Raw genomic sequence first — 24,852 nt, 5'->3', positions numbered from 1 at the left:
CATCAGCATGATTCCAGATAGTGCTTAGGAGGAGGAGAAGTTAAGTAAGTTCATCATCTTTTAAAGTAAGTAATGGCATTAAGGCTGGGATGACAATATTGCAAAGGTGATGACCAGGACATGCTTGTGACAGGGGAGCACAGAGGTGTCCTAGGAACTGCCCCCTGGAGGCAGTTTGGGTACAGAGAGCAGGGTCCCAGTGCCAGGTTCTGTGGACACACCTGCCCAGAAAGGACCTGATGTTATAGGCTTGTTGACTCTTGAGGAGATATTTCCAGAAGATACCTTTGCTACGAGATGAGGATGGATAATGGATGTTGGGGGGCTGAGGTAAGCTATTTAAGAAGCCTTGCAGTAGCCCAGATGAGGGGTGGGGGGTTGGCCTCTGCTAGACAGCAGTGGTTGGGTTGAGGGGGAAGCTGGGATGGGAAGAGGGAGCTGCTGGGGGTGACACAGGGCAGCCAGCAGGTCAGGGGGCAGACCTGCATCCGAGCTCAGGATGGAAGAGTTGTGGACTGAAACCAAATGATGGCAAGAAAAGGTGTGAGAACGGCCCAAGTGTGGGTCCCGAGTCAGCCCGGGGAGGGACTGAGCAAAAGGCGGCCAGTGTCTTGTGGGCTCAGCCCTGCTGGACATCCCAGGGCAGCTGCTCTAGCTCTGACTAGGGCCTTGGCAAGCCAGTGAGGAACAAAATGGATTCCCACCCAAATAGACACACAAACTGTGAAGAGAGGGCAGGGTAGATTTATCAGAGGTGTTTCGGATCAGAGAACTTTTGAGAAGATACCTGAAGCAGACCCTAAGGAAGCACGGGGAAATCTCTGGGGGAAGTGCCTTGCAGGTGGCCAGAGCACAAGTGCAAAGGGTGAATCACGAAGGCTGGCAAGAGTTAAGGCTAGACAGGCAAGAGACCATGCCCATCCTTTAGGACTTCAGCTCTTACTGGGAGATGAAGCCTCTGGAAAGTTTGCGCTATGAGAATGACACTAAGAGAATGACACGATGAGACCAGTTTATAGGGGTTACTGTGAGACATGGGGAGTGCAGTGTGGGAACAGGATGACTGGGGCAGTCCGGGAGCCGGGGGTGAAAGGTACTGCAGTGGTCCTGGTGCAGAGGACTGTGGGAGCCCAGCCCTGCCATTTGCCCCTGTGTGCTCTCCCGTGTCACAGTGCACCTGGGTGAGGGGGCGGTCTGTGTGACCAACAGAATACAGTGGAAGTGATGATTTCTCTTTTTTTGAGATCAGGTTTAAAAAAACCCACTGCAGTTTCCATCTGGTTGCCGTTATCTTTTCTGGCTGCCAATCTCTCTGGCTCATTCCCTCTGGGGAAAGCCAGCTACCATGTTGTGAGCTGCTCTATGGGAAGGCCCACGTGGCATGAAGCTGAGTGAGGCCTTCTGCCAACTGCCAAGTGAAGAAGCCCAGAAGCAGATCCCCCAGCCCGTCAAGCCCTCGGACACTGATGCCTCATGAGACCCCCAAGTCAGACCCTCCCACTAAGCTGCTCCTGGATTCTTGACCTTCTGAACCCACAGAAGTGTTTGTTGCTTTAGATGCTAAGTTCTAGTGAAATTTTTTACACAGTAATAAATCATACAGTGATGACGGCTTAGACCAGGTGATAGTAAACAGAAGCAATGACTAGCCTGCTTACATTTTAAAGAATTTTGACAGCTCAAGTTTGAGATACTGATGAAGACATCCAAGTGGAGAGTTCAAGAGGCAGGCAGAAGAGTCAAGTTCTGAGAGACGTTACCATTTGGATGATATTTACAGTGAGCTAGGAGCCTGGTTAAGATCAGTAGAAGGAGCAGAGCCAGAGAGAGAAGCAGCCCAGTTAATGAGCTCTGGGACAGCACAACTTTGAACAACGAGGAAGAGGAGAAGGAGCAGCTGGTAAGGAGGGTAAGGTCAAAGTAAGGTGTTCCAGAAGTCAAGTGAGGGGCTTGGGGTGGGCGGGTGGGCAGAAGTGTCCACTTGTGTGGTGACACTGATGAGACAAAGAGCCACTGCACCTGGTGGAGCAGACGGTAGCAGAGTGGTGGGGACACAGCTGACTGGAATGGAAGCAAGAGGACCCTGGGACTGTATTGGTGTCTTTAGGACACTGTGCTTCAGCAGAGATGTGCACTGGAAAGGGAAAGGGCAGCTGTTACGATAGTTGTAAGCTGGTAGGACAATTTAGTACAGACATCATGGATGGATCCAGGGTTTGACCTGCACCTGAAGCTCAAACATGGGCGTTCCTGAGGAGAGCGAGTCCTTCCTGGTGGGCTGGCACAGAAACTACAAGCACGCCCACGCAGCTCAGCCTGGAGCCACAGGTACAGCTTCCCGGCTGGGGAACACGGTCCCCGGAGCACCGGGATACTGGGAGGGCGGGGGCACCACAGATACCGTGGGCAAATCCAACAGATGGGCAAAGAAAACGACTTTGGCCTCTGAGACTTGGTTTCATAGTGGCCTTTATTGGGAAACGTTAGTGTAAAAAAACATTCAAATTCATAAAATTTAAATAAGACAGTAAAATTATACCTTGTAGCTATAGTAGTCGCTATAGTAATCACAAATAAGGTAAAGTCTAAATTATTGCCTAAACAAACACTATTTTGTCAGGCTTCTGTTGCAAAGCCCAAGGCAGGAAACAATGCAATTATTAGAAGTGAGCCCAGTGATGAATTTGCATTTGAAGCCGAGGAAAGGGAAAAAAGCATGTTCTGATTATGGCATCACAACATTCTAGTCTGAAAAAAGCAACTTTATTAATGTCCTGCAGCAGAGTACATTAGTAATTGTAACCAGGCATTAAAATTCTCATTTCATGTCATAAAGAGAGTAATCAGTTTGCTTCATGATACATTACGTTTTACTGAGCTTCGCGTGGCTTGTCCCTCTAAGACCTTTCTGGGAACGCTGCTTCTCCAGGCATGCCTTCCTAAGCCGCCCAGGTAGTTTATACTGGAACGTCTCTGGTCATGTGATACTAGCCAAAGCCTCCCTGGAACCCAGGACTTGGTGGAGACCCCTCTCTGAACCCAGGTTGACGCCGATCCCTGCAACTCCAACCCTAATGCCACACTGAGAACTAGGTCAAGAGTGTCACTAACTAGTTTATGTGAGTTTCTCTTTGGTTATGGAATTTTTTAAAATTTTTATTTAACCTTATAAAAATATAGCTAGAAATAAGCTCCTGAATTCCAAAAGTATTTCTGACCAATTTAAACACAAGTATGTCCTTGCCAAATTCACCACCTGGCCAGGTTTAAAATCTGCTTATTTCCCTATGGAATCTAACATCAGTATTCTATTTAGCAAATACATTTGAGTGAAGAACAGTGACTGATCATTAGAAGCCCCAAGGGGTGGGGGCAGCTGGGGGGGCGGCCCTAGATGCTGTCCATGGCTTTGAACTCGCTGAGGGCCTGCACAGGGTTCACATGCTTCTTCTGAGATGCCCGTTTAATCTTGGTCTGTGTCTCATCCTGTTTCTCTCTCTTCACCAAGGGCTTTTTCTCAGGTGCCTTCATCTTCCACGAGACAGCCGGGAGGTTGAGGGAAGCCATACCCTGAGACTTCTGGTATTTGGTGGAGGCCACGTAGGATGCCTTCACTGTCTGCACCACTGCGTTCATCAAGTTCTTGGCGGCCTGGATCAGTGACATGGCGCTGTCCACCTAAGAGGCACAGACAGGGCAGTGAGGAATACAGGTCTGAACTGCAGCCCCGTGTGCACAGGGGGCCTGGGCAGTAGCCACGCTCCTGATCTTAGCCAAGAAACCTGCATAGGTTTCAGATATTTAGAAGTAAAGGGAGTAGAATCAAAAGCCTAAGGCACCATCCCCTTGCCTATCTCCCCTTTTCAACAAATCTTTGTTCAGTTTAGAAGGCTGGAGGAAGACGGTCTCTTTCTGAGTGACCTCAGAGCTGTAACCACCAGCACTGATGAGGATGCTTTTTCAGTCATGATCTGAGGTATCTCCTCTCTCCTATGGATACATGCTCCCGAGACAGACACGGGGGCTCCAATATGCCCCACAGAGAAAGTAGTTCTTTGAAATGAAATTCCAGGAGATGAGCAAAAGCTACAGGGAATCTGTGGAGCCCAGCAAGTCCTCCTCTTTCCCCTGCCCAACATGACAGGGGGTCTAGAACTGTGCTACAGAAACAAACAAGGGGAAGAGATAATACTAAAGCATGCTGAGAAGGGTGGACGAAGTCTAAGAACGCATATCTACGTAATCTTGGCATTTTCTGTATCGGTTCAATTCTCTGGGGGAAGGACAGCAAGGAAGATAAAAAATACTTTATCCCAGCGACAGGCTAGCCCTGTAATGGCCCACAGTTGTCACCAACTGTGCTATGCTCAACAGCACTGCAGTTCAGCACGGCACTGCTGACATGGGCTCCACCGCAGCACGCTCTCCCAGTTGCAGGGTGGCTAAGGAATATGTGCAGGCAAGAGGCTACTTTCCTTTTGGAAAAAGGCCAGCATATTCCCCACAATCACTTTTCATGGATAAAACTTACCCCAGAGACCACTAGCTCCCCACCGAGATTCTGCACCTCAGCCTTGACTTTGCTGCAGATGTTGAGCTGGTGGCAGTAGAGGGCGATACGCTGCAGATAGGCCAGCAGGTCCTGCTTGCAGGCTGAGTCGGGGCACTGAAGGAAGAGCAGCAGGTTCAGCACTGAGCATTTAAGGCCCCAACACATTCCACCCCCAGGGCTACCTCTGCAAGGTTCACTATGCCACCAACAGGCTGCCTCTTTCCTTGCTGGAGCAAAGGGCAAGAGAGAGGAGTTAGTCAGCCCTAAGCTGCTCTCTGCGGGGCCCATGCCCCTTGAGGTGAGAAAAAGCCTCAGCAAGCAAAAGCCTTGTTCTGGAGGAAAGTACTTGGAGCTACATAATAACCATCCAAGTAGCTCTTCTGCTCAAAGGCACTTTATGTGCTCAACTGTGATGAAACTGTAAAGATCTGATGAAAGGAAATGTTCACTTGAGCAAAGATGGAGTAAACCAAAGTGAGAAAACAAACACCTGGGGATGGTGAGGTCTTGACCTGTCACAGGGAAACTCAAGGGCACCCCAATTCCTGTCTTGCTGCCGAAGTTCAGGGTGACTTTGGGAGGCGTCACCCCAACAATGAAATAGAGCACCCCTCTCACGTGTTTACAGCAAATGCTCCCCTCCTGGGAGGCTGGAGGGCAGAGTGGGCAGATCATGGCAAAGCTTCTGAATTTTCTTCTAAGAAGCTACTGAAGAAGTGCAGAGCCATATCTGATCTGCATGTTAAGATGAGGCTATAAAAAGACGGTGTTGGAGGCTGTGTGCACAACGGAGTGGACGGCAGCATCGGGGAGGACAAGCCACAGCAGTCCAGATAACAGCCTGGGGAGGTTTGGGCAGAGGTAGCAGTTGCAGAGAGGAAAAGACTGGATGGTATCAAGATAAGTGTGGTCAGCAAAAGCACTAGAGCTTAGTCCTGGATTGCATGAAAGAGGGGAGTCAAGAATGGCTTTTAAATCTTTGGTTTTGGCAGTGAGAAACCACTACCACTCATCGTGTAGCTTGGATGCTTCAAGGATAGTGGCTGGTGGGAATGGGGAGGCGGGTCTGGATCTGCAGAAAAAAACTGTAATGTGCAAACATGGTCTCCAATGGTAAATCTTAGAGCATCAAGGGAAATGTGCTGTAAACATTCCGGGAAGTAGGAACCACATGTCTTGAGAGAGGAAAAGGGATGAAGGCTCAGAGGTTAAAAACAAGCAGTGCAGAGGTCTTTTCTATCTAGGTTCATTCAGTGTGTGAGGATCTGCAGAGGCAGCTCCTGCCCAGGGCTGAGGGTCTGCAGGAAAAGAGGAGAGAAGCAACAGCATTGCACAGTAAAGGCTGGCATGACACACGCACCTGCTCCAAAGAGGCGCCCTAATGCAAGCTGGGCCTGCCTCCTAAGACGTGGCAAAGAAAAGAGAGAAATTCAGAAATCCCTGAAATCTATGTTGGTATTGATCTAGCAGGCTGATGAGTTAAGAGCAGTGTTGGAGAGGAGAAGAGTGCTGTGTTCCAAGAAAAATCTTGTCACCACCACCTTGGGGTGGACCTAGTTGGGTTCCCTGAGTTCCAGGATGAACTTAGGAAGCCATGAAGCAAGCCTGTCACTCACGTGGTCCGCAATGGTTCTGCCGAGCTTATCCATCCTGGATCCTGCCTCAGCAATTTTCTTGGCAGCACTGATCACATCTGATGTATTTTTGAGTGGTCCTTTACCTCTGACAAAAAACACAAGGATCATTGTATGTAGCTGAAGATGAACAGAAAAGGAAGATTTCTCTGCAAGTAGCCTAGTGCTACCCTCCGTGCGCTGGTGGGGGTGGGCACGGCTCACCGGGTGAAGTCCGTCATCTCCATCATGATCATGCACATCTGCTTGGCCAGGACGATGATGTCATTACCACTGTCGTCCCATTTGGACACTTCAGCATCCAGTTTGCTCTTTTCTTCCTGGAAGCTGGCCACCTGTTCTGCAATCTTTGCTTTTTGCTCCTGGGGAAGCTGAGCCATGATCGCCTGAAATCAGAAGCACAGAAAGCTCTTACATAAAGAGAATATGAAATTCTTACAGTGCATTAGCCACGAATATTTCTACCAAGCAATCTATGACACAGGTAGGATAATGCTTTAATAGGTTTCATTTTGCCTAAAGTTCCATTTCTTCTCATTTTGAGCAGAAGTTTACAGCAGCCTGAATTTCCGACCCACTTTCAAGAACAAGTTTGTGTGTGGAGGAAAAACACAGTGTGAGGGATTAGAAGGCTAATAGGGAAGTTTCGAGATCACACCTGTATAGGAATAGAACCTGCTTAACTTAATTCTTCAAAAGTTTATCCTCTGCGCGCTGCTGTGGGGAGAGGACTTAAGAGAAGAGGCTGATGCACGGAGCCCTTTGCCTGGTGGGTCCTGACTGGGCATTTCCGGTGTTTCTACTTTTAGTTACTTGACATGGCATTTAAACCTTATCAAAGCAGCACCCGGAGGCCTGGTGCCCACCTCAAGGCCCACAGACTCCCAAGCCTTGGGATCCTCCCCACTCAGCTTCCCCAAGTGCTCATGATGGAGTGGGGCCCAAAGCAAGGATGCATTGGCTGTTCAAAATGATTTCTAAGGAGGGGAAAAAGACTCCACAGAAATATTTCTTGGCATCCTCCCAAAAACATAAATGCTATTGATTGAAGATTTAATGACTCAAATGAATGCAATAGCTCTGAATGATCTTCCTGAATGTACCACTGTTATTTTTTTTAACCCATGAATAATTAAATAGTTCATACCCGTGGTAGCATTGATATGGGCAAAGACAGCAATCTTTTTCGAATTTCACAATCCTTTTAACAAACATTACATTGACTGGATCTAGGGCTTTCCTGATGCAGAGCTCGGTCATAAACCAAAGCCCCAGGGCACAGCTAAGGCACAGTGCCATGTTCCTCTGTGCTCCCAGCTGAGGAGACTTTCTGGAGGTACGTACAGCTGACTGACTAGCACATGCCACAACTTAGGTTAACTTGAGTCCTGCTGCCAGAGAAAGAGGGGGGAAACAGTGTTCTCAAATCCCAAATGTGTTTTCCTGAAAAGAAAAAGCCACACTGCCAGAAGGACAGGGAAGGTCTGCAAAATGTCAAACTTGTCCCTTACCCGGGCACTCTGGCCAGCAATCAGTTGATCATCTTCTGTCTGGACGCTTGTCCTACTTCTGACATCAAAGTCTTCTGTCTCGAAGTCAGATTCATCCAGTTCTTCAGGGGTCTACCACCAACACAGAATTATACAAGTCAGACACACCCCTGGGCCTCTGGGCCCAAGGTATGAACACCCAGAATTCTGCATTTTCATGTGCCATGTTCCAAACAATGTAGTTAAAATCCTTCTCTGTCCAAGACCCTGCTGCACTAATGCACACATGGGGTTGCTGGTCCAGCACCAGGTGAAGGTTCCACATCAACACTTCCAAAGTCGTCTAGCTAGGGCTTTGTTTATGGGAGGTTAGGGCTGTAACTTTTACTTGAGTCAGGACTCTCTTTACACAATGTACTCCTTTAACACCTGTATCCTAAGACAAAGGTGAGAATTATCTCGGGTAGAAAAGGTACTGTATTAAAAAGAGAAGTATTTTATCTAACAGTAAGCATATTCTTCTAACCTCCCCATTTTTTATAGCAAAAAGAAAATTAATGAATTAACTAATACTGGGCTTTCTCTTAGGATACGGCTTTGAGGAGTACGAATAGGCAATGTATTTTTATGGGTTGTTTGTTTGACTTTCATCAAAGCAAAAAGAATATGGCAGGTAAGGTTTGGGTATATACCAAAGGTCCTGATTACCAGTCCCAGCTCTTTGCTTTAATTATGAAATAAAATTCTTATTTTGCACAACCTCCAGCCTCTGATGATTAGCTGCTAACTTGAAACATAATGTTGTCTTCTGGAAGTTATCAGTAACAGGGCAGCAGGCGGAACAGCTGGGGCTGGCTCTTGGCCCAGCTGGCCGGCCTGTGACAGGAGGGCACTGAGGCGAGTCCCTCATCTGCACCAGGACTTAATCCAAGCCCAGCCCAAGGGCTCACTGCAAGGCTCAAAAGAGAGGATGGGTGAGGAAGCATCTGCCCCAGCCAAGGCTATCTTGGGTTTGTACACATGCAAAAGCTGAGCCTGTCCCTCAATGGGAAGAGGTAAGGACAGCGGAGGTCACACCAGGCACCAGCAAGCAGGAAGGAACACATAAATGCAAGATCCTAAGTCTGTCTGACAATACACCACCCTGGGCCAAGGGTCAGAGATACCTGTGAAGGGGCTTTCTCCAAGGAGTGCCTCCTGATAAGATCTCTGCTTCTATACCACCCTTGCTAGTCCATCACAGACCAAAGAACTGTTCTTGCCAAGAAAACCAAATACATTCTATTCTTTCATTCTGAGTATGTGTGTGCCAAGTACTGCTCTGGGCCCTGGAGGTACAAAATGACTAAAACAAATATCCCTGCTCTTGCATATATTCTAAGGGGGGAAATGACAATAAACAAAATGAGAAAGTGAATTTTATGAGACATCAGAAAGCGATCAGTGATACAAATCAATAAAGCAGTGAAGAGGACTGTAATTTCATATGGGTAGTCAGGCAGGAAAGGTTTCCTAAGAAGGTGACATGTGAACAGGGAGCATGGGATAGACCTGGGGGAGAAGTGTCCTGGCAGGAGGGAGTCACCACAACCAAGGCCCAGGGGTAGAAGCTCACCTGAGGAATCAGATGAACAAAGAGGCTATGGCAGAGGGACTCCGTTCATGGCCCTCAGGTTATAGGATCAACTGGAGTTGCGGAAGAGCAGCAGCAGATGAGGTCCTCAGAGGCCTTGTGGGCTAGTGTTAAGGACTCATGCCACAGTCAGCTCTGGAGGGTGCTGAGCACTGGATAACATGACTTAACTGAAGCTTGAAAGGATCACTTGGGCTGCTCTGTGGAGTGTGAGACTGCAGGCATCAAGGGGAGAGAATAGGGAGGCAGGTACACGAATCTAGGTAAAAGGTGCTACTGACCAGGACCAAAGTGGGAACAGTGCTCAGATGCTCTATTTATTGTCAAGGTAGATCAGATGTGGGAAATGAGACAAAAGAGGAATCAAGGGCAAATCAGAGGTTTGGGTCTCAGCAAATGGATGGTAGGCTGCCATCAACTAACCCATCAAGACTGGGTAGAGCGGGGGAGGGGTGTGTGTGTGTAAAAGATCAGCAGGTGCCGATTAGATAATCAAGTGGCCAGAGACAGTAGGCAAGGTGGCAGGTTGAGTGTGGAACTCAGGACAGTCACCCTGGATGCCTTTCCCAAGGGAATGAGGACCATCAGAGAAGAGAAGAAGCCAAGAGCTTTGCTACCTACCAGACATGCCACTGGTAAGGGGCTCTTGAAGAGATAAGGACAAAGCAGACTAAGAAGGAGGGAGATCAGTGGGAGAAATGCCAGTGTGCCGTACGCTGTACACAGGCATAGACCTGGCAGGCAGATGTCCCGACCACCTCCACATGCTACAGAGACAGCACCAGGCTCCACTGGTGGCAGGAGGCAAGCAGGAAGGTCTGAAACATTCCTGGATGCTAGGTTGTGGGGCCATGCTGCCCGGTTCTGGGACCACAGTAGGGGTAGCTGCCCTGTTCTACACCAGGCTTAGCAGATGGCGGATTTCACGAGAACAGGATCATGCAAAGCCGTGTAAGAAAGTGAATAGGGCAAAAGAGAGTCTATTGACTAACCAGAGACACAAAGCTAGAAAAGGAACGAAGCAAAGATGGGAGAGGTTGGGTAAGGGTGACAGGTGAGGAGGACTCAGGATTGTCACAGTCTGGAGGGTGGGGGCTACAGAAAAGGACACTGGACACTGGTAATGACAAAGACCAGATGTGACTGGGGAAGGCAAGCTGGGGTGAGAGGAGGACAAGACAGTAAGCAACTGAGAGGCTTGGAGGGTGGGAGGATGATTCTTGAATTCAAATATGAATAGAGTTCAAGTGCACAGCAGTAAGTGAGGGCCTCAAAATGGCTGCCTCACAGGCCTCAGCTGCGCCCTAGCTCCAATGCACCTGGCTGCGTGCACCTCTGCCAGGGCTGTGGCCATCCTGGTGCCCAGCGCAGCTACCCCACTGCCAGGCCCGGTACTGGGCACATGATCTACATTATACCTGATTAAAAACCACCAACCACTAGCACCTCTGTTTCTAAGAGAAGAGGCACCTGTTCACAGACAAAGCATGCAAAGGAGTCCAGAAGGCCTACCTGCTCTGAGGACCTGCTTTCCCACAAAAGGACTCTAGGGTTGGCATACATTTCCTGGCATGTACGCAGTTTTTAGTCCACTTAAACCCCCAAAAGCACTAACCTCAGAGACCCAATGACTCCTTTTTTTTTTTTTTTTTTTTTTTAACCACTAAGGTTCTTTTAATTCTATTTCTAGCTGTCAGTATGGAAAAGAGCTCTGGCCAGGTTTTTTCTTGAGCACAGGAATGAAGGGAGGGAGAAAGCAAAACAACTCTCTGCCCCCAACCTCCAGCATGTCCAGGGGCCTTGGGGCCTGCAGCCAACAGCCAGCAGCCAACCAGGCAATCCATGAACAGTTATCTTTCCTCCTCATCCCGAGGTACATTCTTGCCCAAGTGTTTCTACACTGCATACGAAATGGGTCTAGCCTGATGCAACTGCCTTAGAAATGGCCTCTGTTTCCAGCTGACAGTCTGGCTAGGTTCCGCAGGGTGCCAAGCTGAGAGGATAAAAAAGTGGGACAGAATCCCTGACTAGCTTGAAAGGTTGGACTAGCAAACCATGAAGGTGTAATTGACACTCCCCTGATCCCACTACACTGACAACATAGCAAAGTAGCCATGTATGCAGCAGGAAGGCTGTGCAGCCCAGCCCAGCCTAGGCCTATGGGACCCCCAGGTGGCCTTGAGGAAGAGTTCTGCACAGTCCCTTCTGTCAGCTTCCAGAGCAACATGCTCAAACTCTGAACAACATGTGAGGAATCAAATGCTAGGGAAAGACAGCTATGAGACCTGCCCCAGCCCCTGGCCTCTATTACAGAGGGATTAGTAGCTTCTCAAGGGGCTGCGACAGGCACTCCCTCCTCACCCTCAACACACTGGGGCTCCACGAGCCTCCTGCCTCCCAATTTACCCCTTCAAGGACAGGGAATGTATTCTACGTGAACAGTAACTTCAACTTACATTAAAGAAATACTCTCTTCTCTGAAAATAACGGAAAAGCCTTTACTCTGTGTAGTCTCCCTCTAACTTACCAGAAGCCTCCTATTTGTGGTGGCTGTTTGCCTGAAACTAAATCATCAAAGCCAGTTCACACCAGCTCCCTTTCTTGGCCCAAGCCTGGGCTCTAACTTGCAACTAAAAGTCATTTTAGACAACACAATTAAATATATCTCACTCTAACAGCTTTTAGATTCATGGTTTTAATATACTGCCACCGCATCTGCTGAGTTCCCGAATGATGCATTGCTCAAGTTTAGCAAACGATAAGAAAGAAGCTGTTAAAACGTCTGAAATGCAGTTACTCACCCTTATCATCAACACTGCTTTCCTGATGTCCCGGATGCCATCATACACCAGGCGAGAGGCATCGATAAACTCGTTCTCATCCATGGGCTGGGCAGGGTCCGAGCTAAGGGCTTCCACAGCTGCCTCTACTTGCTCAGTAAAACGTGGCATGACTGTGGAGAAAGAGGGCAGATCCCGCTAGCCCAGCAGACAGCATCATTCTACCAGCCCTCCCTCATCCCTCCATCAGACAGGAGGAGGTGAGGTGTATGATGAACAGCATCTACCTCTACCTATGTGAGGAGTATTTACAGTTGAAATAAATTAGGTGCTGTATTTTTCCAAGACTCAAATCATCTTTGTCTCTGACCAGATTTTGCAATACAGTATTTGGATGAGTGAGCAACTGAAGTAAGATAAACAGGAGGCCTCACTTAAAACTAGGACCCTCCTTAATTTGGTACTTACCCACTAACAAGAGACTTCACTCAAAAGTTCAGCTTAAACAGTGTGTTCAGAATTATTCCCATCATTAGCTGTGGGACACATGCGAAGGAAACAGGCTTTCAAGACCTTAATTTGATCAACTTCTCAAAGTTTGATGTTCAATCCACACATGTTGTGTGAAGGCCTGAGCTACATTCTGATGTCATCCTTACTAACCACAGAGCCTGGACTCCCAGGATGGCCTGGCACACCCATCTGTGTGTGGGGAGCATTGTAAGGGAGGGAGTCCCCGAACCTGTGTTGGAGAGCAGCTTGGTGGCTTCCAGGACCTTCTCTGTGTAGACACCTGGCTCGTAGTTGTCCATCTCTGAGGTGACTACATGGATGACCCTAGCAGCCCGACCTCGAATTGCACCAGCTGTGCGGTCCAGGCCATCCACATCTTTCTCTTGGAGAGCAATGACACATTTGTTCACATCTTCCAAAATGTGATTCTCTGAAGAACAAACAAAAAGCTGAATGAGGAAGAAGGCATTCCACTAGAAGGGGACAATGTAAGTTGGCATCTATCATTCACTGAGTGCTCATTTGTGCCAGCTGCAGTACCAAAGCTTTTCATGTATCATTTCACTGTAGAGACCAGACTAACCGTTGGATTAAGTGTCCCACAGAATCTCAACCTGGAATCACCTCCAAGAATAACAATCTGCATTCCAGATTTATAGAAAGAGGAAGAGAGAGAGGTCAACTGAGATTTCTAAGACAGGGTTGTTTTGTAAACCAGGCAGAAAATTCAGATCACAGAAATCTACTATCTTCTCTTTAAATAATTTCACTGATCTGATGTCCAAAACAAAGTCTAAAATAGAGGAAAGGGTTCACTATAAGTCTCATTCCTTCCATTCTCTTGCCCCTCCCTAAGTATATGCCAATATATTCAGATAATCTCCCAAGAAGTCAGGACAGCCCTGGATAGAAGGCACTGGAAAGCAGACTGAAGCCTCCTCTGGAGGGCACAGAAGGAGCCCACATGAAGCAAAACATTTAGTAACCTTCTCATGGGTGCAGGTGGGCCTGCTGTTGTATTTGCAAAAACCCTTGAAACCCTTTGTTAAGCTGACATTTTGAGGACCCGCCAAACCTATTTTTCCTCAAAACAAAATGCTTGACATTGGATACGGATCCTGGGAATCCCAGAGTAAGGAGTTAGCTTCAGCTTCATCTATAGTAATAGCGAATGAAAGCAACCAAAATGTCCAAGGGCGGTAGGTAATACATTATGGGTACATACATCCATTGAATGGATGAGGCCAGTCTGTAAGGGCTAACCCAGAATGGTAAAGAGGATGTTCTCATCCAGAACTGCAGAGATCATGAGGAGACAGCCCAAATGACAGGGCTGTTCCCACTCCATGGGGTGGGTCGGAAAGTGACATAAAGGAAAGCCCCCACATCATCCTCTGGCCATTGCCTCCCAGCTCAGAAAGGAGCTTTCTTCAAGACATGCAAGAACTCACACAAGATATGCTCACTCGCTTAAGCCAAGAGAGTACCTGGTAGAAGAGGTGGGAGACTAATGGCCCTAGTTCTTCTGGCAGAGCTAGAACAATTAGGACAAAAATAATCTGTCTAAGAAACATATCTGGTCATTTCTTTGCCAGCCCCGGACACCTTATGCATCGACATGTCATTATTCTGGACTGCCTCCTGATTTAATCCACTTGCAAAAGCCATTATCCTTCCCTCACAGTCTCTGCTAACATACTCAGTCAAGTTATATGTGACAATTTCTGGAAGGGAGGGAACTATAAGCTTGACCTCTTAAGATACTCAAAACTAAGACAGTGGTCATGGTGCTATTCCCTCTTATGTCAAAGGGAGCCAGAGATGAGTGGTACTTAGTAGATCTACCAAAAAACAGTGTAACACAATGCACTGCCTTTGGGCTTCAGCATCCTCTGCAGGACCCAAGAACCAATGCCCTTCTCTTTGTAGTTCCCAACAGACTAGAGACAGGAACTCTGTAAGGGTCTCTGTGTTCTGAGACTAAAGGTGCAGTGGTATGAAATGAAAATCACAACAACAAAAAATAACCATGTGACAGAATGAAAAGAGATTTTGTAAAAACATGTTTCCTATAAAATTAATCACACCCTTACCATATCCAGCAATCACACTCGGGTATTTATCCAAAGGAGTTGAAAACTTAGGTCCGCATAAAACATGGACACAGATGTTTATGGCAGCTTTGTTCCTAACTGCCAAAACTTGGAAATGACCAAGATGTCCTTCATTAGGTGAATGAATAAAATGAGATAAATCAAGACCATGGAATTTTATTCAGCACTGACAAGAAATGACCACTTAAGCCATGAAAAGACAAGGTATACATATTACTAAATGAAAGAAGGCAATCTGAAAAGGCTACATACGGTAGGATTCCAACTATATGACATTCTGGAAAAGGCAAAACTATGGAGATAGTCAAAATATCAGGAGTCAGAGGAGGGAGGGAAGAAAAGGCAGAGCACAGAGGATTTTTAGGGTAGTGAATACATGACACTATAATTATGGATACACTTGTCCAAACCCATGGAATACACACCAGTGAGAGTGAACAGTAAGGTATATCATGGACTCTGGTGATAATGATATATAGCTTCATCAGTTGTAACAAATGTGCCACAGTGATGGGACACGCTGATGAGGCTGTGCATGTGTGGGGTTACAGACTGATGGAAAATCTCTGTACCCTTCTCTTAAACTACGCTGTGAACTTAAAATTGCTCTAAAAGTTTTTCTTTCTGGGGTGCCTGGGTGGCTCAGTCGGTTAAGCGTCCGACTTGGGCTCAGGTCATGATCTCACAGTTCATGGGTTCGAGGCCTGTGTCAGGCTTTGTACTGACAGCTAGCTCAGAGCCTGGAGCCTGTTTCAGATTCTGTGTCTCTCTCTCTCCCTGACCCTCCCTTGCTCATGCGGTCTCTCTTTCTCAGGAATAAATTTAAAAAATTTTTAAAAAATAATAATAAAAAATAAAAACATAAAAGTTTTTCTTTCTTTTCTTTAAATAAATTATTTCCAGTGAAAGCCAGAATACAATATGAATTCCCATTACAGAAAGGAAAAATGAATTACCACGGCAAAGCTAAGAAAACCCTAATTTTGTGTACTAATTCAAAAAGCAGTGGGGACTTGTAGGGCTTTTATCATTGTATTATCAACAGAGAAAATATATTAAACTTTTTACATAAACAAATTTTAGGGAGGATATCTGAACCATTCACAAGAATAAACAGATGGGGAGCTCAGTGGAAACATCTTTTATATACAAACTTTCTACATAATTAAACCAAACAGACTGGTACTGAGCCTGCACACCATACCAGCCTGTGGGTTAAGAACTGCTGCTTTTGCTGAACCTAACACATTTTACACTTGTATAACTCAGGAGAGGAAAGTAGCAGGAAGGGAAGGAAAAATATCACTAACTAAACTATGAATCAGTGTTTTCCTGTATCACTGATTTTAAAGCTCATCCTTGTTTCAGGATTGTCAGTATGGGGGAGGAAGCCCATCTGAGAATCAATGAAGCATGACATTCTTTTTTTGTTCATTAAACAAAATAGTCCAAACTTTCACCAATGATTTGTTAACCTTAATCTAGGCACCTATGTTTTTAAAAATCAATTTAGACTTTCTTGAATTCACACGGGCTTTCTCCAGAGAACCTAAACCAGGGAAGAGCTTGCTATTCTTTAGCAACAAAGGAAGCCTTCTATTTCAGGAAGCTAATAGTGTCTACCGTCACTGAACAGCTGTCTCTCGGAAAGCCCCATCCAGCTGAGGCCACCACATACTCAGGACACAACATCAATCCTGTTCTTTGCACTTGAGCCTTAAAGAAGTGAGTTTCCAGTGAACGTGTACAAACAAGAGAGACTTGGAGCTACCCAGGCTAACTAAAATCTTTTTTAAATAATTTTTTAACATTTATTTATTTTTGAGAGACAGAGACAGAGTACGAATGGGGGAGGGGCAGAGACAGACAAACACAGAATCCAAAGCAGGCTCCAGGCTCTGGGATGTAAGCACAGAGCCTGACATGGGGCTTGAACTTGCAAACTGAGATCATGATCTGAGCTGAAGTTGGACATTCAACCGACTGAGCCAACCAAACGTCCCTAACTAAAATCTTAAGTTACTTCAGCTTTAACTGAATTTCCAAGGAATATCAGCAAGGATTCATTATGGGTAGACACACCAATCTGAACCCCGTCAAAAACTCTGATTGTTCAACAGTCTTCACTGGGAGGTGCCTCTAACAGGAAAAAAAGTCACATACACAACAGTCTATCTAACAAGAGACCATATTATGGACACTATTATATGTTTTTCATTTGAAAACCTTTCTAGGCCTGCATCCATCCATTTACCCCATTCATGTTAATGGCTGCAAAGTACCTTACTGAATAGATGGAGGGGCCATAATTCACTTATCCAGTCTTCTCTTCAACATTTTGGTTGACATGAACAACCTTGTACAGGTACATATGTGTACATATCCCTGAGGTAAATTTCTAGCAATAGGATTACTAAGTCAAAAGGCATATGTATGTTTAAAGTAGATGTGTGGTGCCTAATTGGCCTCCAGGAATCAAGCCAACTGGCATTCTCCAGAAAGGCTGCATCAACTTATACTTCAATTCATGATATGTAACAGGGCCTATTGTGTGTACCCTTTGCTCTTGGATATCTTTACTGGTATAACCTTGTGCACACATATGAAATGATAATATTAATACTTTATATAGAGGACTTAATCTATATCAGGAAATACTCTGAGTGCCCGACATTTAACTCTTTATATAGTAGCCATTAAAAAAACAAAAAAACAAACAAAAAACCCACCATTAAATAATGAGGAAGCAAGGCCATGGACTTGCCCAAGGTTATACAGCTAGTAGGCAGGAGAGTCAGAAATCAAATCTAACTTCACCACTGCCTTATCTTCAGTTTTGAAGGGGTTTTTTGTTGTTGTTGTTTTTTGCTCTTCAACACAAAAACAAAAAATTAGGTGTAGTAATCCTTTTATTTAATGGCCTTCTACTGAGACCAAATTCTTTGGGCACAATGACCCTTAATGAAGAAGAAAAAGTACAAATTACCAGTCTTATGTGTTGCCCTAATGTATCTAATGCAATATACTATTTGTTTCCAAAAGCATGAGGTAAAGAAATGTAATAAACCCAATTAGAACCACTCTAGCCAAACACTTGAATTTAAAAAAAAATGAAGAAACTAAAACTTCCACATGTAAGCAGAATAAACGCACAAGAAAGTAAATTGCACTTCCATGGAAAACATTTATCAAATACAATTCAAATGAAATTCAAACAGTCTTTATCACTTTGATAAATTTCAAACTCCTGTCCTTAAGGGATCAGTCAACATAAATAGACTTGTGGTCTGCTGAATGTGCTCTAGCATCTTAACATCTCCAATATTTACAAGGCACATTCTGAAAAGAGCTTGGTGAAAAGGAGCCCCCACTCTCTCTTCCTTAGGGGTGGCATGCATGTCTCTCTTTCAAATGCCATTGTCTCCTATTTGACATACAGAGTTTATCAAGTTTCCCTCACCCTGCAGCCTCATGAAATGTTTGGGGGCTTCACCAAATTATACACAAAATTATCATCACCTTTTGAGCCAAAAATTTAGACAAGACTCGTGCCAAGTGAGGGAACTTCTGAAACCAAAAGGACAGAATATCCAGGAACAACAGAGATAAAGCAACAAAGAATCCTCTCAGTCCTATTCCCTAAGTAGGGAATGTCTCTTAGAGGGTTCGTGGCTAGTGGGCAGGCTCCAGCAAACTTGTAGTCCCCATGGATTCCAAGAAGGAGTTCGTGGTAGAAAATCCTTAGTAAAAATATTCCTTTAAAACTATCACACTGCCAGAGGTACCAAAATACAGTAGAAAACAACCACTCGAAGGTGTCAAGCTCCATCCTTACTGTGCATTTAGCATAGGTTTATGAAACCTACCACCCAAAGCTAGACTCTGTGCTAGGCACTTGCCTCATAGCATGCCTACTTCACAGGCAGGCCTATTGAAGCACTGGCAGGCCACAGGGCAAGGGGAAATGGGCAGAGGGGGCAGATGAGGATGAGGACAAGATGCAACGTACTGTCTAAAGACTACCCATGAATGCTGCAGAATGACACCTCCTCTCCAATCCATGGTGCACAATTAAGAGACACTATGAATGGTACAAGGGCTAATGACCAGAGACCAGTGGGGGCCTGCCCAGTTCAAAGGGGGTTCCTTGTGATGAGAGCCAGTCACTTCCCTAGCAAGAGATGGGTAGACATCTCTTCCCCACCCGCCCCGAAAAGGTGCTCAAATTCTCATGGGTGAGGTGGGTGTGTGAGAGTATAAAGCAGTGTGAATGCCAACAACTAACTGGTCAGTTGAGGAGAATTCTGTACCGGAATATGCTTGCATCCTCCTTCAACTCGTGCCCCTATCAAGCACACCATGAGAGAATCAGGAGAATTATGAATGTTAATCATTTAAATGATGCTGCTAAGCAAGCCTGTGACAAAACCTCAGAGAAATATAGTAGGGTAGACCTCTGAATTCACATACTCTGAAAACACCAACATTTCCTGAAGCAGAGAGTTGTTTCACGTTATTTCCTAAATAGAAACGGACTAAACTCCTTTCCATCTAGTCAACCCTTATACTTTCTCACATTTGCATAAAAATTGAACATACTCACCAGATAAAAGTGTATCTGTTAAAGAATTTGATTTCTTTTTAGCATTCTTCCGTTTTATGTCATATACCCTAAAGATACTGCTGGATGCCACTAAATGCTACTGCAGGAAGCCTCTTTGTTCTCCAATTTGAAGAATATTACATGAGGGACATTTGATTCTATTATATTTTGTTTTGCTGTAAGAAGGACTGAAAATCCCTTGAGACCAAGCCTGAGATATATAACCAACCTCATCACAAGAAGTTTAGGAATGTAGTATCTATCTCTGGAGGGGGGCCTTACATTTAGATTTCAGAATTTGTTGTTTGCTTAAAAGTGTACTGTGAAGGTGGAATGTTTTTCTCTAAACCTATGAAAAAGAATAATTCAGTACTTCATTGGGAAAAACAACAGAAGGCCAAGATTTCCCAAAAAAGCCATTGCTGCATTTTTGGCACCTGCAAAGATGTGCTTGCAAATGGGTTTTTTGTTTTAAAGTACCAGCACCTGCAATTTGGCATTCCTGCAGCAGCATGGTTTATCCCCTCTTTTTGCACTTTACAGACTGCCTACTCCCCACTCTCTCAAGTATAGCCAAAGCTACCAACCCCACGGAGAACAGGCAGAGACAGGATGACATTGGTATGCAGAACACTGTCACCTTATATATAGGTCATTGCTGGAGGACTGCGCTGTGCATGTACTTAAGCCCTGCTTCTCTTTCAAGCTCCAATGACACTCACATCTCCCACGTTCCAGCCTGTGGTTCCCTGAGGTGACAGGTAGTTTTAGCCCTACAAGTAACCAGCCGCTGACTCTGCCCACAGCCACTGGCCTCAGGAGGCCTGGCACCTCCGGAGAGCAAGCATGCAGCTAAGGGTAGCAGAGGCCCTGTTACATGAAGAATGCATTTATACTTGCTCAACTTGAAGGAGATGGATGGAAATTTATCTCTGTGTGATAAACAGTGAATTGCAGTTGACAGACATTTTCTATATGAATGCAATTTACTATGTCATTACCAGTTTATGTTTATATAATGAAATCAACTGTTTTTGTGAGGTGAATTACCCAGATTTATTTTTTGCAAGTTCATAATTAAATGGCACTTAAACATTTCCTCTCTGTTTTCTATCTGTGCATCATGCAGACAGAGTCTTTCGAAAAGTAGGCAGTTAAACTATGATCATTTCCGAGAGAGAGAGAGGAAGAAGCTTTCCAAGAAGGGGGAAATATTATTTTTAAAAATGAACTAAAGATGATGGTGCTGGAAACCCCTCCTCTAAAGTTTCACAGGCTTACAACAAATAACCACAGCCTCTCACAGGACACAGGTCAATGTTTTTTCTAAATACAATAGCAGCAAGAGAGAAGGATGGTCATGTGCTGTACAGGTCAAGAGTTGCAAAATATTACTCTATACAAACGGGAGAAAACTGCCAGCCAGCTTTCAAATTCATGCTTCTAAGATCTAGATCAGCCCCACCACAAGGGAAACAACTCCAACCCTCCTCCCACTGCTCAGGAGTCAGTAGTAGTTTGTTGTTGTTGTTTTTTTTTTTTTAATTAAAATGAAAACCAGCACAATATTACTCCTAGAATAATTTACCTGCCCAGACTTGGGGGCATTTTGATTGTCCATTATTGTGACTTAGGGAGAAGTAATTATGTTCATTCTCACATGCTTCTCTGGGGAACCAGCTCATTACCTGAGACAGCCAAGAAGTCATCAATGGAAGTAATGTCATCGACAGCATCTGTGAGAACACGGACTTGTTTTTCCCACTGTTCTTTAAAAAGATCCATGTTCTCCTGGGCCAGTTTACTCTGTGGTTTTGCTGCTAAAGCCAATGCAGCATTGATAACCTGCAAAGATATTGAAGTTCATTGTTTACGCATTCAGAGGCATGAAAATAAAACAGGTGGGACACTCTGGTCAATATAGTGGTAATGGCTTTGTCTCTTTTAAACAAAAGGCAGCAGACATGAGGGTAAAAGAAATATACTGGAAACAGAGATATATAATAAGACAAATGAAAATATCTCTAACCTCTCTACTCTGTGACAGTAACTCTTTAAAATTATTTACATTATATTCTAGTCTTTATTCCACACACACACCCATACACAAGAACATCCCATGACAAAAATATAGAATTACAACTCCTTGCTTCATAAGATTATCTTGTTTCTTCATCAACATTAACTGTTTCTTATCCCATCTTCTGGATGGACATTGCTATTTTCTGATTACACAATTTCTAGGTTTGATTGAGTTACCCACCATTCTTAATAATCTGGTGATGAACTTTTGCTATTTCAGGTTCTGAAGCATAGAAAGTAACCTGTACAAAAATCATTCCGCTTAACTGACATAATTCACATACCAGAAAATTCACCCTCACAATTCAGTAATTTTTAGTATATTCACAGTTGTGTAACCATTACCACAGTCATTTTTAGACCACTTTCATCACTCGAAAACAAACCCCATATATACGTCAGCAGCCATTCCCCATTTCTTTCATTCCTTAACCCTATCTAATGGCAAGCACTAACTTTACTCTCTTTTTCTATAGATTTATCTATCCTGGGCAGTTCATATAAGTGGAATATATTAATATGTGGGTTTTTTAACTAGCTTCTTTCACTTGATGTTTTCAAGGTTCTTCCATGCTGCAGAATGTGTCAGTCAGTATTTCATTCCTTTCTATTGATGAATAATATGCCATTATATGGATACACAAGATTTTATCTAACCATACATCAGTTGATCAGTTTATTTATCCACACATCAGTGAACCATTTCCACTTTTTTGACCATTATGAAAAAAGCTGTTATGAACATTCACATACATGTTTCTGTGTTTTCATTATTTTTGGGTACATCAGCAGGAGTGGAATAGCTGGGTCCTATGTTTAACTTTAGAGAAACTGCCAGACTGTTTTCCAAAGGAGCTACACAATTGTCTATTACCAGCATGTATGAAAGTTCCAATTTCCCGACATCTTCACTAACACTTCTTCCTTTCTTCCTTCCTTCCTTCCTTCCTTCCTTCCTTCCTTCCTTCCTTCCTTCCTTCCTTCCTTCCTTCCTTCCTTCCTTCCTTCCTTCCTTCCTTCCTTTCTTTCTTTCACTTTTCTCTCTTTTCTTTTAATGACAGCTATCCTGGTATGTGTGAAGTGCTATCACATTGTGGTTTAACTTGCATTTCTCTGATGGCTCATGATACTGCACATCTTTTCCTATGCTTACTGACCCTTAGCACAGATTCTTTGTAGAAATACCTACTCAAATCCTTTGGTGTTTTCATTCAATGAGTAAATAATGAAATCAAACTTATAGAATAATCACTAATATTTCTAGGTCCAAGGTCCTTATAGGTTATCATAAATAAATACACTTATGATAATACAACTTGGGAAGGAAGCAAAGACAAGAGAAAATTGGTGGTGATGCAGTCGAGATCTGGATGTAGCAGAAAAATAGTTACCACAGAGGCATTTGGGCATACAAACTTGAAAACTGATTTGGGATACATTGTTTTAGGTGCCATTTGAACCACATGCCTTCAGGTCATAATTTCCAATATACTGCGCAGCATTCAAGAATTTTATTCAACTTAGTCAACAAAGACTTGTAAACAGACTGAAGAATCATACCTACTAGACTGGCACAGCTGCTCTTCCTCCCTCCTCAACAACTCGAAATGATAGACCAGTAAGATTATAAACGACAGACCCATAGGCACAGAGGACTGGGCCAGCTACTTATTATTAAAAGCCCGTCATTTATTAAAGTATATGGGTTTGGAAAATTATTTGTAAGCAGAGCTATCCCACCATCTTTCCATGTGTTCTGCTATGGTCTTCCATATTTTCATCATTTCAAGGCTTTTTCTTTGCCTCTTTTCCTTCTTGCCATTCACTTCCCACCAGGTGATTCACCACTGTGGACTACTCTCTTCACTACTTAACTCACTGATTCACCAATGCACCAATGAATCAGAGCAGAGCTAGACCATGTTAGAATATTTGGCTGAAAAAAAATGTTTCCTAAGAGAGCCAAATAAACACAGGCAGGGAATTAATTATATGTTTTAAATACAAAGATAATTCCTCCATTACAAAAAGAAAATTACTCTCTTTGTACTATACTATATAGTATATCTGTACCAGATACTATATCTGGTACAGTATAATGGAGAAAAAGCACCTTGTCTAAGGTTAACATTCTCATTTTCATTACAAACTATTTACAAAAGACATCTGATAAATTAAGTACTCATTTCTGATGACTCTGAGTAAATGAGAAATAGATTCTGAACATACTACTTCAAATAGTCATCAAACAATACTTAGTGGTAAAAAGAGAATCATTTACCTTAAAAAATAAAGATGTTATTAATGTCATACTTCCTGTTACCGTTACTTAAACAATAATATAATGATCTTTGTAGCCAATGAAATAAAATGGAAAATAGAAATAAAAGAAAAAGCTGTTAGAAAGGAGACCACAGAATTACCTTTCAATACAGATAATCTCTGTTTATCTAGGAAACTGAAAAGGCAACTAAACAAATTTTAGTATTATAAAGAGTTCATTAAGGTAGCTAGAGAAATAGAAATATATATTAAAATCAATTTTATACTAGAAAAAAGTTAGAAAATAAAATGAGAGGAATGTCAAATCTTCATGAAAGCAATTAACAGGAAATATAGAAGATTAGATCTCTGAAGAAACCCACAGGATACAAGTTAACAGTAAGTGACTTAACTTTTCTGAGGGATATTATAAAAACTCAAACACATTCCATATTTAGGTGAAGGAAGACTGACCTATTTACTCACAGATTAATCTGCAACAATAAACAGCTAGGAATAGCCAAAAAATCTTAGAGAGAGAAAGGGAAGAGAGGTAATTAAATGTAAAACAAAGCTAAAGTAATTAGAACAGAATAATCTAAAAACAGACTCTGTCATAGTGTATAAAAAAGTTACATCACATGCCAGTAGGGATTAACAGTACATTAGTTTTGTATTTGATGGGTTATCTAGAGAAAAAGTTAAATCCCCACTTCATGCTTATATTTAAATGTTAAGGTTGTTTCTGATAAATAATGAGGAAAAAATAACAAAGCTAATAAGAATCTATTTATGCTTTGGATACTTCAAGAGAAATAAAGATCTCTCATTTCTTAGAAAACTCTCCCATTTCCAAATAACAATGGGAGAAGTCCATTCATAAGTCCGACTAGATTACTTCTGTATTTAAGTATCTATAACTGATGAAGTATATTAGGTAAATCTGTAAGAAGAACACCGAAATACTAGCAGAAAAATGAAAGAAAGACATGGACAGCCTACCTAAGATGAATTACAAATGACTAGTAAACAACTAGGGGGAAAAATTTACTCTCACAAATCAAAGAAATAAAAATTAAGAGGAGTTAATACTTTTTGCTCATTAAATTTGCAGAAAGCCCTACACTAGGCAACTACCACCACATTGAAAACATCTAGGAATAATGTTCAATAGGACATCCTTGTCTTG

At 43.6% G+C, this 24,852-nt stretch overlaps 1 protein-coding gene across 4 annotated transcripts in view; it reads right to left on the bottom strand.

The window, feature by feature from the left end:
* Window positions 1-2,452: 2,452 nt before the first annotated feature.
* The window catches only part of CTNNA1 (catenin alpha 1), a 174,822-nt gene continuing 152,422 nt past the window's right edge, over window positions 2,453-24,852 (bottom strand). For all 4 annotated transcript variants that reach the window (XM_039224868.1, XM_039224867.1, XM_039224869.1 and 1 more), the window contains 8 exons: window positions 21,008-21,164; window positions 12,832-13,032; window positions 12,111-12,262; window positions 7,698-7,808; window positions 6,391-6,572; window positions 6,169-6,274; window positions 4,532-4,666; window positions 2,453-3,678 (listed from right to left, as the gene is read on the bottom strand). In XM_039224868.1, coding sequence (XP_039080799.1) covers window positions 3,391-3,678; window positions 4,532-4,666; window positions 6,169-6,274; window positions 6,391-6,572; window positions 7,698-7,808; window positions 12,111-12,262; window positions 12,832-13,032; window positions 21,008-21,164 — 1,332 coding nt within the window. In that variant the 3' untranslated portion in view covers window positions 2,453-3,390. The remainder of the gene's footprint in view (window positions 3,679-4,531; window positions 4,667-6,168; window positions 6,275-6,390; window positions 6,573-7,697; window positions 7,809-12,110; window positions 12,263-12,831; window positions 13,033-21,007; window positions 21,165-24,852) is intronic.

Source organism: Hyaena hyaena, unplaced genomic scaffold (assembly GCF_003009895.1).
Source record: "Hyaena hyaena isolate Hyena2069 unplaced genomic scaffold, ASM300989v1 scaffold_1806, whole genome shotgun sequence".
In the NCBI taxonomy this organism is placed as follows: Eukaryota; Metazoa; Chordata; class Mammalia; order Carnivora; family Hyaenidae; genus Hyaena; species Hyaena hyaena.
The sequence above is the reverse complement of the archived record's forward strand: the minus strand, read 5'-3'. Positions and strand labels throughout refer to the sequence as shown.